The sequence below is a fragment of the Scyliorhinus torazame genome, chromosome 29 (assembly GCF_047496885.1).
Source record: "Scyliorhinus torazame isolate Kashiwa2021f chromosome 29, sScyTor2.1, whole genome shotgun sequence".
NCBI classification, from domain to species: Eukaryota; Metazoa; Chordata; class Chondrichthyes; order Carcharhiniformes; family Scyliorhinidae; genus Scyliorhinus; species Scyliorhinus torazame.
The window spans coordinates 33,679,746-33,696,256 of record NC_092735.1 but is presented as its reverse complement, the minus strand read 5'-3'; the positions used below and the strand labels follow the sequence as shown (position 1 = coordinate 33,696,256).

At 54.4% G+C, this 16,511-nt stretch overlaps 1 protein-coding gene across 1 annotated transcript; it reads left to right on the top strand.

Moving 5' to 3' along the window:
• Positions 1 to 16,403, top strand: LOC140404149 (charged multivesicular body protein 2a). The gene is made up of 6 exons (XM_072492566.1): positions 1 to 182; positions 4,819 to 4,999; positions 6,212 to 6,391; positions 8,139 to 8,269; positions 12,573 to 12,638; positions 15,639 to 16,403. The coding sequence occupies exons 1-6, from the start codon at positions 1 to 3 to the stop codon at positions 15,754 to 15,756; spliced, it is 858 nt and encodes a 285-aa protein (XP_072348667.1). The 3' UTR covers positions 15,757 to 16,403.
• The last annotated feature ends 108 nt before the right edge of the window (positions 16,404 to 16,511 follow it).

The window sequence follows — 16,511 nt, the reverse complement described above, 5'->3', positions numbered from 1 at the left end:
ATGCTACCGGGATCTGCGCCTGCGCGGGGTGGAGAGATTACGTCGGTGACGCGTGATGTCATCCGCCGCAGTACGTCACTGCGGCCGACCTTTCCCATTGGCCGAGGCGCCGGTGAAGTCATCGACAACAACAGGAAGCAGAGGCCCCGAGCCCACCGGAGTCCCAGGAGTGTGAGAGACAGGTCCGCCCGGGGGGAGGGGGAGGTCAGCTCGGGCAGAGGGGTCAGCTTAAACCCCGCCCCCCCTCACCACCGCCCCCCCCTCACCACCGCCCCCCCCTCACCACCGCCCCCCCGCCTCACCACCGCCACTCCCCCCCCCCCTCACCGTCCCTTCCCCCCTCACCGTGTCCCCCCCCTCACCGCCCCTTCCCCCCCTCACCGCCCCTCCCCCCCCCCCCTCCTCACTGTCCCCCCCCCTCCACCATCCCCATCCTGCCCCCTCATCCTCCCGTCCCCCTCACCATCCCCTCCTCACCATTCCCCCTGCTCCCCCCACCACCCCCTGCTCCCCCTCACCACCCCCTGCTCCCCTCACCACCCCCCTGCTCCCCCTCACCACCCCCCTGCTCCCCCTCACCACCCCCCTGCTCCCCCTCACCACCCCCCTGCTCCCCCTCACCACCCCCTGCTCCCCCTCACCACCCCCCTGCTCCCCCTCACCACCCCCCTGCTCCCCCCTCACCGCCCCCCTGCTCCCCTCACCACCCCCCTGCTCCCCTCACCACCCCCTGCTCCCCCTCACCACCCCCCTGCTCCCCCTCACCACCCCCCTGCTCCCCTCACCACCCCCTGCTCCCCTCACCTCACCCCCCTGCTCCCCTCACCACCCCCCTGCTCCCCCTCACCACCCCCTGCTCCCCCTCACCACCCCCCTGCTCCCCTCACCACCCCCCTGCTCCCCCTCACCACCCCCTGCTCCCCCTCACCACCCCCCTGCTCCCCCTCACCACCCCCCTGCTCCCCCTCACCACCCCCCTGCTCCCCTCACCACCCCCCTGCTCCCCCTCACCACCCCCCTGCTCCCCCTCACCACCCCCCTGCTCCCCCTCACCACCCCCCTGCTCCCCCTCACCACCCCCCTGCTCCCCTCACCACCCCCCTGCTCCCCCTCACCACCCCCTGCTCCCCTCACCACCCCCCTGCTCCCCCTCACCACCCCCCTGCTCCCCCTCACCACCCCCCTGCTCCCCTCACCACCCCCCTGCTCCCCCTCACCACCCCCCTGCTCCCCCTCACCACCCCCCTGCTCCCCCTCACCACCCCCCTGCTCCCCCTCACCACCCCCCTGCTCCCCCTCACCACCCCCCTGCTCCCCCTCACCACCCCCTGCTCCCCCTCACCACCCCCCTGCTCCCCCTCACCACCCCCCTGCTCCCCCTCACCACCCCCCTGCTCCCCCTCACCACCCCCCTGCTCCCCCTCACCACCCCCCTGCTCCCCCCTCACCACCCCCCTGCTCCCCCTCACCACCCCCTGCTCCCCCTCACCACCCCCCTGCTCCCCTCACCACCCCCCTGCTCCCCCTCACCACCCCCCTGCTCCCTCACCACCCTCCCCTCACCACCCCCTGCTCCCCTCACCACCCCCCTGCTCCCCTCACCACCCCCCTGCTCCCCCTCACCACCCCCCTGCTCCCCCTCACCACCCCCCTGCTCCCCTCACCACCCCCCTGCTCCCCCTCACCACCCCCTGCTCCCCCTCACCACCCCCCTGCTCCCCCTCACCACCCCCCTGCTCCCCCTCACCACCCCCCCTGTCCCTCACCACCCCCTGCTCCCCTCACCACCCCCCTGCTCCCCCTCACCACCCCCCTGCTCCCCCTCACCACCCCCTGCTCCCCCTCACCACCCCCTGCTCCCCCTCACCACCCCCCTGCTCCCCCTCACCCACCCCCTGCTCCCCCTCACCACCCCCCTGCTCCCCTCACCACACCCCCCTGCTCCCCTCACCACCCCCCTGCTCCCCCTCACCACCCCCCTGCTCCCCCTCACCACCCCCTGCTCCCCTCACCACCCCTGCTCCCCCTCACCACCCCCCTGCTCCCACTCACCACCCCCCTGCTCCCCTCACCACCCCCCTGCTCCCCCTCACCACCCCCCTGCTCCCCTCACCACCCCTGCTCCCCTCACCACCCCCCTGCTCCCCCTCACCACCCCCCTGCTCCCCCTCACCACCCCCCTGCTCCCCCTCACCACCCCCCTGCTCCCCCTCACCACCCCCTGCTCCCCCTCACCACACCCCCTGCTCCCCCTCACCACCCCCTGCTCCCCCTCACCACCCCCCCTGCTCCCCCTCACCACCCCCCTGCTCCCCCTCACCACCCCCCTGCTCCCCCTCACCACCCCCCTGCTCCCCCTCACCACCCCCCTGCTCCCCTCACCACCCCCCTGCTCCCCTCACCCCTCTCCACCCCCCCCTGCTCCCCCTCACCACCCCCTGCTCCCCCTCACCACCCCCTGCTCCCTCACCCCCACTCCACACCCCCTGCTCCCCTCACCACCCCCCTGCTCCCCCTCACCACCCCCTGCTCCCCTCACCACCCCCCTGCTCCCCCTCACCACCCCCCTGCTCCCCCTCACCACCCTCCTGCTCCCCCTCACCACCCCCTGCTCCCCCTCACCACCCACCTGCTCCCCCTCACCACCCCCCTGCTCCCCCTCACCACCCCCCTGCTCCCCCTCACCACCCCCCTGCTCCCCCTCACCACCCCCCTGCTCCCCCTCACCACCCCCCTCCCCTCACCACCCCCCTGCTCCCCCACCACCCCCTCCCCCTCCCCCTCTCACCATCCCCCTCACCATCCCCTCCTCCCCATCCCTCCTCACCCTCTTCCCATCCCCCTCCTCCCCCTCCCCCTCCTCCCCTCCCCTCCTTCACCATCCGCCCCCTCACCATCCTGCCCCCTCACCATCCTGCCCCCTCACCATCCTGCCCCCTCACCATCCTGCCCCCTCACCATCCTGCCCCCTCACCATCCTGCCCCCTCACCATCCTGCCCCCTCACATCCTGCCCCTCACCATCCTGCCCCCTCACCATCCTGCCCCCTCACCATCCTGCCCCCTCACCATCCTGCCCCCTCACCATCTGCCCCTCACCTCCTGCCCCCTCACCATCCTGCCCCCTCACCATCCTGCCCCCTCACCATCCTGCCCCCTCACCATCCTGCCCCCTCACCATCCTGCCCCCTCACCATCCTGCCCCCTCACCATCCTGCCCCCTCACCATCCTGCCCCCTCACCATCCTGCCCCTCACCATCCTGCCCCCTCACCATCCTGCCCCCTCACCATCCTGCCCCCTCACCATCCTGCCCCCTCACCATCCTGCCCCCCTCACCATCCTGCCCCCTCACCATCCTGCCCCCTCACCATCCTGCCCCCTCACCATCCTGCCCCTCACCATCCTGCCCCCTCACCATCCTGCCCCCTCACCATCCTGCCCCCTCACCATCCTGCCCCTCACCATCCTGCCCCCTCACCATCCTGCCCCCTCACCATCCTGCCCCCTCACCATCCTGCCCCCCTCACCATCCTGCCCCCTCACCATCCTGCCCCCTCACCATCCTGCCCCCTCACCATCCTGCCCCCTCACCATCCTGCCCCCTCACCATCCTGCCCCCTCACCATCCTGCCCCCTCACCATCCTGCCCCCTCACCATCCTGCCCCCTCACCATCCTGCCCCCTCACCATCCTGCCCCCTCACCATCCTGCCCCCTCACCATCCTGCCCCCTCACCATCCTGCCCCCTCACCATCCTGCCCCCTCACCATCCTGCCCCCTCACCATCCTGCCCCTCACCATCCTGCCCCCTCACCATCCTGCCCCCTCACCATCCTGCCCCTCACCATCCTGCCCCCTCACCATCCTGCCCCCTCACCATCCTGCCCCCTCACCATCCTGCCCCCTCACCATCCTGCCCCCTCACCATCCTGCCCCCTCACCATCCTGCCCCCTCACCATCCTGCCCCCTCACCATCCTGCCCCCTCACCATCCTGCCCCCCTCACCATCCTGCCCCCTCACCATCCTGCCCCCTCACCATCCTGCCCCCTCACCATCCTGCCCCCTCACCATCCTGCCCCCTTCACCATCCTGCCCCTCACCATCCTGCCCCCTCACCATCCCCCTGCTTCTCCCCCCCCGCCCCCCCCCTCCTCTCACCACCCCGCCCCCTCACCACTATCTCTCCCTTCAGCCCTCTTTCCCCCTCCCCAGGACGCAAACCTGAAGGGTTGAATGCCCCTCTTCTGGTAGAAGTGGGGGGGGTGTTTGTTTTCGGTGGTTTTCAGGATCCACCACGGTTCTGTGGGTTGCATCCTATTCCAGGCAGCCTCCACTCTCTCGGCCTGAGTACCCAATCCGTGCCGCCTCTCCCAGTGCAGAGCTGATGGAGTGCTGCACTCCCAGAGGTGCTGCCTTTTGGGGAACAAGTCAAACTGAGCTGCTTGTAAAAGATCCCATGGCACTAAGAGCTGGGAGTTCTCCCCAGTGGCCTGGCCAATATTTATCCCTCAACTCACATTTAAAATATATATATATATATATATATATATATATATATAATCTGGTCATTGTCACGTTGATGTTTGTGGGAGCTTGCTGTGTGCAAATTGGTTGATGTCTCCGACAATAAGGATACACCACTGGCTCAAGTGTTTTGGGACATTGAGAAAGGCTCTGTAAATTCAAGTGATTCCTTCCTTTGTGGAAACCGGAAAGCCTGCGTGAGAATTGTAAGTTTTCTCTGTTGAAAGGACAGCGCTGCCTGGTAAACTGTGCTGACCCCCTCTTGCTGGCTTTCCTCCCTCCCTCCTGCAGCTCACTGAAGCACCATGATGCCATATTCGGTAGGAGAAAGACCCCGGAGGAGATGCTACGGCAGAACCAGCGGGCCCTGAATCGGGCCATGCGGGAACTGGACCGGGAGCGGCAGAAACTGGAGCAGCAGGAGAAGAAAATCATAGCTGACATTAAGAAAATGGCGAAACAAGGGCAGATGGTACGAGTGAGAGAGGATGTTGAGGATTCTTTCGTGGCAGGTAGCTTCTTGCCACTTTCGAGTACGGGAATTCAAGATGACGATATGCGTCACAGTTGCATTGTAATGAGTTGAACATGCCTTGGGTAATCTGGAATGGTGGTTCCAGGTCTAATCGTCGTAATTCTTTTGATTCCTATTTTAAGCCACCAAGACAGAAATTTCAGCAATGGGCGGCACGGTAGCACAGTGGTTAGCACCGTTGCTTCATAACCCCTGGGGTCCCGGATGCGATTCCCGTCTTGGGTCACTGTCTGTGCGGAGTCTGCACGTTCTCCCCGTGTCTGCGTGGGTTTCCTCCTCCGGGTGCTCCGGTTTCCTCCCACAAGTCCTGAAAGACGTGCTGTCAGGTGAATTGGACATTCTGAAATTCTCCCTCAGTGTACCCGAACAGACGCCGGAATGTGGCGACTAGGGATTTTCACAGTAACTTCATTGCAGTGTTAATGTCAGCCTACTTGTGACAATCAAGATTATTATTATGCATTGGAGGCAGTTCAGAGGAGGTTTACCAAAATTAATACCTGGAATGAACGGGTCGTCTTGTGAGGAAAGGGTGGACGTATTGGTTTTGCTTCCACTGGAGTTTAGAAGAGTAAAGGATGACTTGATTGAAGTGCATATTATCCTGAACAACCTTGACAAGGTGGACTTGGAAATGATGTTTCCTCTTGTGGGTGAGTCCAGAAACAGAGGGCACTGTTTTAAAATCAGGGGTCACCCTTTCAGGACTGAGATGAGGAGAAATTCTTTCTCGGAGGGTTGTGTGACTTTGGACCTCTGTTTCAGAAGGCGGTGGAGGCCGGGATCGTTGGATATGTTTAAGGCAGAGATAGATTCTTATTAGGCAAGGGGATCGGGGGTAGATGTGAATGTAGAACTCGACACCACGTCAGCCATGAACATACTGAATGGCAGGTGGAGCAGGCTCACAGAGCGAAATGGCCTATTTCTGCCCCTATTTTGTATGTTCAAAGAGAAACCAGAGAGGTACAGGAGGGAGAAAGGAATAGGAAGATAGGTTGATAGGGAGGGAGGAGGCTCGTGTGGAGGAAAAATAACAGCATGGACGATTTGGGCTGAATGGCCTGTTTCTACGTCTGTAAATCTGGTGATTATCTGAGCAGTTCCAAACTTCGCTTATGATCCTCTCTGTTTTTTCCCAACTCCTAGGACGCAGTTAAGATAATGGCGAAAGACTTGGTGCGGACACGGCGCTACGTGAAGAAATTTATCATGATGAAGGCGAACATCCAGGCGGTGTCCCTGAAGATCCAGACGCTGAAATCCAACAACACCATGGCCCAGGCAATGAAGGGCGTCACTAAGGCCATGGCCACCATGAACCAGCAGGTAAGATAGGACCCGCCCATACCTTTGTTACTGCTGGAGTGAGCAAGTGTAGGTTGTGAGGGGAGTGAGAGAGTGTGTGTTGCAGGAGAGGAATTAGAGAGCTGGAACTTTCCCCCAGGGATTTGGTTGCTGCCATGTACAAGGCATCATAGCAATGGGTCATTCAGAGTTGTGAGACTCATGGTGGCTGCAGAGATGCTGAGGGATTTAAGGTACCTCCTGGAGTGAATTTTGAAAAATGCTGGGAATGGGCAATTCATTTACCAACATTTACATAGAAACATAGAAGACAAGCAGGAGGAGGCCATTCAGCCCTTCAAGCCTGCTCCACTATTCATCATGATCACAGCTGATCATCAAGTTCAATACCCTTCTCCTGCCTTCCTCCCATATCCCTTGATCCCTTTAGCTCCAAGAGCTATATTTATTTCCTTCTTGAAATTCGACAACATTTTGGCCTCAACTACTTTCTGTGGGAGTGAATTCCACAGATTCACCGCTCTCTGGGTGAAGACATTTCTCCTCGCCTCAGTCCCAAAAGGTTTACCCCTTATCCTCAAACTAGGACCCCTGGCTCTGGGCTCCCCCACTCAGGAACATTCTTTCTGAATCTACCCTGTCTGATCCTGTTAGAATTTTATAAGTTTCTATGAGATCCCCTCTCACTCTTCTAAACTCCAATGAATATAGTACTAACCGATTTAGTCTCTCCTCATTAGACAGTCCCGCCATCCCAGGATTCAGCCTGGTAAACCCTCGCTACACTCCCTCCATAGCAAGAACATCCTTCCTCAAATAAGGACACCAAAACTGCACAAAATACTCCAGCTATGGCCACAGCAACACCCTATATAATTGCAGTAAAATATCTCTATTCCTATATTCACATCCTCTCGCTATGAAGGCCAACATACCATTTGCCTTCTTTACAGCCTGCTGTACCAGCACGCTTCCTTTCAGCGTCTGATGCACGAGGACACCAAGGTCTCGCTGAGTATCCACCTCTCTCAATTTACACCAATTCAAATAATCTGCCTTCCAATTTTTGCTACCAAAGTGGATAACCTCACATTTATCCACATTATACTGCATCTGCCATGCATATGCCCACTCACTCAGCCTGTCCAAATCCCGCTGAAGTATCTTTGCATCCTCCTCACAGCTCACCCTCCACCCAGCTTTGTATCATCTGCAAATTTGGAGATAACACATTTAGTTCCCTCGCCCAAATCATTAATATATAATGTGAACAGTTGGGGACCTAGCACAGATGAACAGTTGCGGACCTAGCACAGATCCATGCGGTACCCCACTAGTCACTGCCTGGCAATCCGAAAAAGACCTATTTGTTCCAAATTTTTGCTTCCTTTCTGCTAACCAGCTTTCCATCCATCTAGAAAGGGATAAGATGAGATAACTTAACTGCCTTTTCTCTTCCGATGCTGTGATTGGTAATATTGTTTATTCCAGTAACCAGGGTTCATTGGGGCTTTTTAGCCTTCATTTCAGAATGCGCGATTTGCACTATTTATTTTTGACAAGGGGCTTAGTTATCCTGCAGTTGTGACCGAAGCTTAAGATCGCTGCTTTTTGCTTTTGGGAGGAACTGTAGGGATGGCACATGGTTTCGACCACATATTTAGACCAAACGCAGTGTGGGTAATCGCTACTTAGGTACCCGGATTTCCTGCCGCACAAGAGCTACTGACCTTAATTCCCTCCCCAATCCTGTTCTCCCATGTTGCAGTTGAAACTGCCTCAGATTCAGAAGATCATGATGGAGTTTGAGAAGCAGTCGGAGATCATGGATATGAAGGAGGAAATGATGAATGACGCCATTGATGATGCCATGGGCGACGAAGATGACGAGGAAGAGAGGTCAGTGAAGGATATACCACAGTGGGTGTTAGGGAAATGGGATCCGGAGCAACACAATGAGAATTGAATCCCACACAGTGTGTTGAAGTATAAAACCAGACGCCCGTCCTTTTTGTGGTAGTTCCTTTATTACAGAATGCAACCTTGCGTAACGTCTGGCTCCTCCCAACCCGCCCAGTGTCCCAGCAGTCCTGATCAGGATTAAAAGAAAACTTAAACTAAAACGAAGTGTTGTTTTGGGAGCCAATGATGCGCTCTAGCCGCTGCATTGCCCACATGGAAGGCGTAGTCTCTCTCTATTCTTTTGTAAGAAGTCTTACAACACCAGGTTAAAGTCCAACAGGTTTGTTTCGATGTCACTAGCTTTCGGAGCACTGCTCCTTCCTCAGGTGAATGAAGAGGTCTGTTCCAGAAACATATATATAGACAAAGTCAAAGATGCAAAACGATGCTTTGAATGCGAGCATTTGCAGGTAATTAAGCCTTTACTGAGCCAGAGATGGGGGTAACCCCAGGTTAAAGACGTGTGAATTGTCTCAAGCCAGGACAGTTGGTAGGATTTTGCAAGCCCAGGCCAGATGGTGAGGGGTGAATGTAATGCGACATGAATCCAAGGTCCCGGTTGAGGCCGTACTCATGTGTGCGGAACTTAGCTATATTCTTTTGAGTAACCCATAACATAAACTGGACAAATTAATCAAACTAACCAGTTAAATTAAAGCAATCGCCTCTTAAAGAGTCATTGTAACAAAAGACAAAATCTTAAAGGAAACTTGTCCAATCAAATGAAAATGTTAATGTGGGGACTGATGAAGAACTCCAGCCCCCCGTGGTGCCCACCAGTCACGGAAGGCACAGTCTCTCTTTACAAGTGCTCTGATTACTTCATTATAATTTTTATTATTGAAGAGGGCAGCACGGTGGCGCAGTGGGTTAGCACTGCTGCCTAAGGGCGCCGAGGTCCCAGGTTTGATCACGGCTCTGGGTCACTGTCCGTGTGGAGTTTGCACATTCGCCCCGTGTCTGCGTGGGTTTCGCCCCCACAACCCCAAAAAATGTGCAGGCTAGGTGGGTTGGCCGCGCTAAATTGCCCCTTAATTGGAAAAAATGAATTGGGTACTCTAAAATTAAAAAAAATAAAATCTTTATTATTGTCACAAGTAGGCTTACATTAACACTCCAATGAAGTTACTGTGAAAATCCCCCAGTCGCCTTTGCGGCGCCTGTTCGGGTACACAGAGGGAGAATTCAGAATGTCCAATTCACCTAACAAGCACGTCTTTCGGGACTTATGGGAGGAAACCGGAGCACCCGGAGGAAACCCACGCAGACACTGCACAGACAGTGGAGTGACCCAAGCCGGGAATCGAACCTGGCTGCCCTTCAGCTGTCTTAACAGTAAAATTATATCTTAACAATATAATTAACATCATGAGGGACACGCATGCAGCCCATTCAACACCTCCAGCCTGTTCCACCATTCACGGTCACGTCCTTATTCTGAGCCCTGTCGTGTGACCGCTTCCCAAATCTCTGCTCCCAGGCTGTGCCAGACTCCGGGACCGGGATCTGCCAGACTCCGGGACTGGGATCTACCAGCTCCGTGACGTGCTGGTGACTCGAGCTGATGATTCACACTCTGGCTAGCAGGAGGTCCGGGAGCTTACTTTGATGTGAATTACTTGTGCCAGGCACATCTCGCAGCTCCCATGAGTAACCACCACCTACTGTTTGCATGTTACTTGCAAAGGTCATAGAATAAAAATGCCTTGCAGCAGAAATGCAGGCCATTCATCCCATCTCCCCTGTACTTGTGCTCTGAAGGAATCAGCAAATTCCACCCCTAACCCATATTTTTCATTTTTTAAGTTATTATAGATCTGGCTTCCAGCGCTGTTTTCGGTCCTATTAACCCTTTGTATGTTAATGAGAGAAGATTCTCCCAGCATCTCCTGTTTTCCCATTGGGCACTGCCCTCCGTCTCATCCACCACTGATTCACTATTCACTGGAATGGTTTCCTGCCCAGTTAAAGAGCACAGGTGGAAGCTGATGTTTGTGGGTGTGATTAGGATGGGGTTAGTCTGTCGGAATGTAGTCTTCCCAAATTGGACTGCGTGTGGGATTGGGTGAGATACCCGAGTGCGGGAGTCTTGGGACCAACGGCACAGTGCGAGTCCGTGCTTCAGGAGAAGTGGGGAGTAGATTAATCAGGAGTGGGAAGAAAGGCCAACTGGCTGGATGAACTGGGCACTGGTTTTGGCTGGTGGGAGGTGGTTTATAAATTTGTTTGAGGTCATCGGTGCTGCGACGAGGTTGTCTCACGGCAGTTCTCCACTGCGCAGAATGACCGGGGGGGGGGGGGGGGGGGCAACGTTCATTCCGTTCGGATCACATAACCGCCTATGATGGAGTCCCGGGGGTCCGTTAATGTTCATTCCCACCTGTTGGTTTTCTGATGACCTGCGATTGGGATTCATCCAACAATGGGGCAGCTTCACTACCAACAGTCAAGCGCACATTACTATGATGTTGCAGCTGTACCGAGCTCGGGGTGAAAACACATTTGGGGCATTGTTTTCACATCAGGAAGGACAGGTGTTGAAATTCCTTGAAGGTGGCAGGGCAGGTTGAGGAATAATAAAGCCGAAGGGGTCTTGGGCTTTATAAATAGAGGTATAAAGTGGCAAAAGTAAGTAAGTAGCTTTAGGCCTTAACTGGAGTATTGTGTCAATCAAGACCATAAGATTTGAGAGCAGAAGTAGGCCATTCAGCCCATCGAGTCTGCTCCGCTATTCAACGAGATCATGACTGATCCGACATGATAATCCTCAACTCCACTATCCCCCCCCCCTTATCCCCATTCACCTGAGGAAGGAGCAGCGCTCCGAAAGCTAGTGATTGGAAACAAACCTGTTGGACTTTAACCTGGTGTTGTAAGACTTCTTACTGTGCCCACCCCAGTCCAACGCCGGCATCTCCACATCATTATCCCCGTCACCCTTGAGTCACTTTGCTGATTAAAAATCTGTCTGTCTCAGCCTTCTTGAACATACTAAACGCCCCAGCCTCTACAGCTCTCTGCGGTAAAGAATTCCACAGATTCACTATCCTCCGAGAGAAGAGATTCCTTCTCATCTCTGCCTCAAATGGACGACACCCTTACTCTGAGATTCTGCCCTCTGGTCCTGGACTCTCCTACAAGGGGAAACAACCTCACCGCATCGACCCTGTCAAACCCGCCGAGAATCCTGTATGTCTCAATGAGGTCGCCTCTCATTCTTCTAAACTCCAAAGAGCACAGGCCCACAGCTTGGGGAGGATAAAGAAAGGATTTACGAGAATGGTTCCAGAGATAAGCTGCTGTTCAATTTAGAGAAGAGGGAGAGCTGATAGACGTGTTTAAAATTATGAGGGGGTGGTGGGCAGCTCGGTGGCACAGTGGTTAGCACTGCTGCCTCACGGCGCCGAGGTCCCAGGTTCGATCCCGGCTCTGGGTCACTGTCCGTGTGGAGTTTGCACATTCTCCCCGTGTCTGCGTGGGTCTCGCCCCAACAACCCAAGGATGTTCAGGGTAGATGGATTGGCCACGCTGAATTGACCCTTAATTGGAAAAACAAGAATTGGGTACTCTAAATTTATAAAAAAATAAATGTTGACTCTCGATAAGGACTGGATAAGCACTTGAAGGGCAAGAAATGACAGGTCTACGAGAAAGGGCAGGGGAGGAGGGGTATGGGGACCAGTTGAGTAGCTCTTGCAGAGAGCTGGCATGAAGATGATGGGGCAAATGGCTCCATTCTGTGCTGCAATTATTGCATGATGTATTGGACTTGGGAGTGGGGGAGGGGGCTGAAGTGCAAATGGATACTTGATCTGAAAGGAAGGAACAATGAGGACAGACCGCGCAGATTGGGCTTGTGTTCCCTCGAGTACAGGAAGACTAAGAGCTGACCTGGCTACGTTGATTGAAGGAGAGAGGAAACTAGTTCCTCCTGGGGGAGAACCCAGAACGAGGGGCCAAACCTTAAAACTAGAGCCAGGCCGATCAGGGGAGGGGGGGCGGGGGGTGCGATGCCAGGAAGCACAAAGGTAGTTGGAATCGGCAACCCTCTCCCGCAAGACGCTGTCGGGCTTTAGGTGCACTTTGTTTTTTCTCCTGTTCCGGCCCCCAACCCCTAGAAAGGCGAATCCCCACCTCCCTCTGCAGCCTAAGAGGTCAGTCTCTCCGCAACCAATAGGAAGAGAAAATAGCAGAGGGCTTGTGTTGGACGCGCCGACTGATTTTTGTTTTGCCTCTGCAGTGATGCGATTGTGTCTCAAGTGCTGGACGAACTTGGCCTCAACCTGACTGACGAACTGTCCAGTGAGTATCTGAACCGATTGGTAGCACCTCGTGTCTGGCGCAGGTTGCCTGGCAACCTGTTGGTGCAGTGTTGCCAAGACGACTTGTCCCACCAACAACTGAGCCGTTTCTGAATGGGCGGTTTCTGTTTTCCTGCCTTTGCGTGTTAGTGTTTCCGTGTCGCGTGTTAGTGTTTCCGTGTCTAAGATACCGCCGATCGGTGTCGGGCAGTCGCGCAGAACTTGCGACGTGCTGGTTGATGTTCGCGTAATTGGGATCTCGAGAAGACAGACTTGGATTTGTATAGCTCGGTCCATGACTTCTGGATGTCCCAAAAAGTGCTTTACAGTCAATGAAGTATTTTTTGAAGTGCGGTTGTAGTCCAGAAAAATCAGCAACCAATTAACGCACAGCAAGTTCCCACAACCAGATTTCTTTTGAAACGATTTTAATCGAGAGGTAAATAGAGAGCATGGTGAACTCCTCTGGTTCTTCAAAATAATCATGTCCGATCACAGACAGTTTACGGCACTCGGCCCATCGTATCTGCGCCGGCTGAAGAACAAGCCACCCGACGTGATCCCCAGCGTTTGGTCTGTTGCCCTGCCGGTTACCGGCCATAAGGTGCACATCCTGACACCTTTGAACGAGTTGAGGGTTTATGCCTCTACCACCCCTGTGAGGCAGTGAGTTCCAGAACCGTCTCTGCTAAAGGAAATAGTCCCTTCCCTTCCCTTCCACTCTAACCTCAACATTTTGTACATCTCAATCAAACTCTCCTCAGCTCCTCTGTCCAGGGAGAACAACTCCAGCCTCTCCAACTTTTCAGCCCTCGTCAATCTCCTCTGTACCCTCGCTAATCCTTTCTGTAATGAGGAGACCAGAACTGCGCACAGTTGTGGCCTAACGAAGGTTTTATACAGTTTCAGCATCATCTCCCTGCTCTTCTATTCAATACCTCGGTTAATAAATGAAAGGGTTCCATTTGCTGCCTTAACCATTTTGTCGACCTGTCCTGTGGACACATACTGCAAGGTCCCTCACTTCCTCTACACTTCTGTCTCCTCCCATTTATTGTGCAATCCTTTGCCTTGTTTGACCTCCTCAAACGCATCACCTCACACTTCTCTGGGTTGAATTCCATTGAGCCCCACGGAAACCACCTTCCAGTCACAAAAACATCCATATTACAAAATTACCCTTTGTTTCCTGGCACTTGAGCCAATCTTGTATCCGTCTTGCTCCATTCAGCAAGATCCCAAGGGCTTTTATTTTCTTTTAACCAGTCTGCCATGTGGGACCTTGTCAAAAACATTAACAAAATCCATTCCGACCGCATCAACTTAACTTTCCTCCTTGATCCTCCTCGTTACTTCCTCAAAAATCGAAACCAAATTAGTCAGACTCTACCTTCCCTGACAAACCCATGCTGACTATCCTTGATTAATCAGTGTTTTCCCTCAGTGACAGGTTATCCTGTCCTGCCGAATTGATTCCGATAATTTTTCACACCGCTGACTGGCTTGTAATTATTTGATTGATCCCTCGCTCCATGATTAACCAAAGGCACACGTGAACAGATTCTCCGGCACCTCGCCTGCATCCGGTGAGGATTGGAACATGGTGGTCCGAGACCCTCCGCTATTTCCTCCCTGGCTTCTTTTAACACCCTGGGGTACATTTCATCCACCTGGTGATTTATCCACTTTCAAGGACGCTAATCCCATTCATACTTCCTCTCTCCCTCTGTTGATCACATCCAAAGCTCCACACGCCTCCTCCTTAACTACAATGCCTGCATTGTGTCCCTCTTTTGTGAAGACAGCCACAAGCGTGTTCATGAAGAACCATACCCACATCTCTGTCTCCACACACAGGCTTCCCTTTTTGGTCTTTTATAGGCCCTATTCTTTCCTTAGTTGTCCTCTTACATTTTCCTCTTGCATTTAATGCATTGATAAGACATCTTTGGGTCCGGGTCCTCTTTGATTTTGCTTCCCAAATGTCCTCTCTTTGCTCTGGAAAAAATGAATTGGGTACTATAATTTTTTTTAAAAAAAGAATTCTGTTCCCTCTATTCTTTACACTGAAACTATCCCAGTTATTACTGGGTAGTTAAAATCCCCTACCGTTACTCCTCTACTGTTTCTGCACACATCGGAGAATTGCCTGCATATTTGCTCTTCTATTTCTGACTGTTTGGGGGGCTAATAGAACACCCCCGGTAGTGTAACTGCCCCTTTTCTTGTTCCTAAGCCAATCCATGTGGCCTCAATTGATGATCACTGTAATATATCCTCCCTTCTCACATTTGTAATTGCTCCCTTGCCCAAAATTACCACGCCCCCTCCTTTTTTTTTACCCTCTCTCTATGTGGTCTGAGAACCCCATCGGGAATTGTTGAGCTCCCATTCCTGTTCCACCTTAAGCCTCAAGTCCATTTTTATGTCCTCCTGAGAAGGTAGCCGGGATCTTAGTTTAATGTCCCAACAAAGAGACAGCGCATCTGACAGTGCGGCACACTCCCAACACTGGCACTGGGAGTGTCAGTCTGGACTACTCTCTGCAAATTGACCCTGTGACCTTCTGGCCTCCGAGATGAGTTGACCGTTACCCACCAGGTTGTCTGACCTATGTTGGCCCCCGGTCAAGCAATGCGGCATAAAAAAATTCCATCCTTGTTTACAAATCCTACCATGGCCCTCGACCTACCCCGACTCTGAATCTCCTTCAGCCCCAGGACTCTCCCAGGTATTCTTTGCTTCTCCACCTCTCTCTTACACCCCTCTCCCCTCCTTTCTCGCTCTCCCTCTCTCTACCCCTTGGGGAAACCTTTTTTCTTGATCATCTGCCCTCGGGTGCCTTGGTGTCACATCTATCTTTTAATGCCTTGGGGAGGTCCTATTCAATTTGAGGTGCTGTATAAATAAAAGTGTCAGTGAGAGCAGCCGTTCTGAACGGACTCTGGTAATGTCAACAGTTCCCTGTCCAGCTAGAAGCCTCACATTTCCCATTTCACTTCCAGACCTCCCAGCACCGGAGCATCTCTGAGCGTTGCTGCCGGGAAGAAAGCGGAGCCCGTGGTCCTGGAAGATGCAGATGCCGACCTGGAAAAACGGCTGAAAAATCTCCGTAAAGACTGAGGGAGGCGATGATGATGTATATCTATTTTTTTTCTCTTTTCTTCTTCTGTTTATATCTGAAATCGGGGGAAGGGTGGAATGATACCGACTTGTACGGAGAAATAGTGATTTAGTAATCTTGTACCTTTATCGTTTATGGGAATGATCATTGAGCTGTGCAGTTGGCGCAGGAGCAAGATTCTGCAAGGACCTCCTCTACTACATGGGCAGACTGGCACAGCATGGCAGTGTCACTCATTTTTACAAACCGAGCTGCTTTTGCTGGAAGTCTGGGGAGCCTGCTGCTAAAGGTAGTTCGGAACCTGTCTGCGGGCAGTTTATTTCTTTTCCTTGCTGCTTTCTGCAGGCCCCCCCCCCCCCGTATCACTCAAACCTCCCCTACCGCCCACCAGCATGTTGATAACCACCAAAGTGAGAGCGGGCAGGAGGTTCTGGGCACAAAATCCACACGAACCCAGGCTCCACGGAAGCTATTAAAGTGACACCGATGGGAAAACTGGAAGGTTACGTTCGTGTCTGCAGACGTAGATATATCTATACTGTTAAAGCACGTTGCACATGCTGCGATGAAGTTGTTCTCCTGTGGGCCTCCTGTGAATGTCCGACAGGAATCCGGCTCCCGTGGTGTCCTTCAGGGGAGCGCTGGCGAAATGTAAAGCTGCAGAGAACGCCGCGCCTCCCACCTGTACCATCACTGCTGTAAGAACTGGGATTTCTGCTCCACTGCGGAGCACGAATGTCATGCTTCTTAATAC

Excerpts from the sequence above, each read along its gene's own strand:
- LOC140404149 (XM_072492566.1), top strand. The coding sequence starts at position 1 with ATGCTACCGGGATCTGCGCCTGCGCGGGGTGGAGAGATTACGTCGGTG. Across the intron at positions 8,270-12,572 it reads GAAGATGACGAGGAAGAGAG|TGATGCGATTGTGTCTCAAG; the intron begins GTCAGTGAAGGA and ends TTGCCTCTGCAG. Across the intron at positions 12,639-15,638 it reads ACTGACGAACTGTCCAGTGA|ACCTCCCAGCACCGGAGCAT; the intron begins GTATCTGAACCG and ends TTTCACTTCCAG.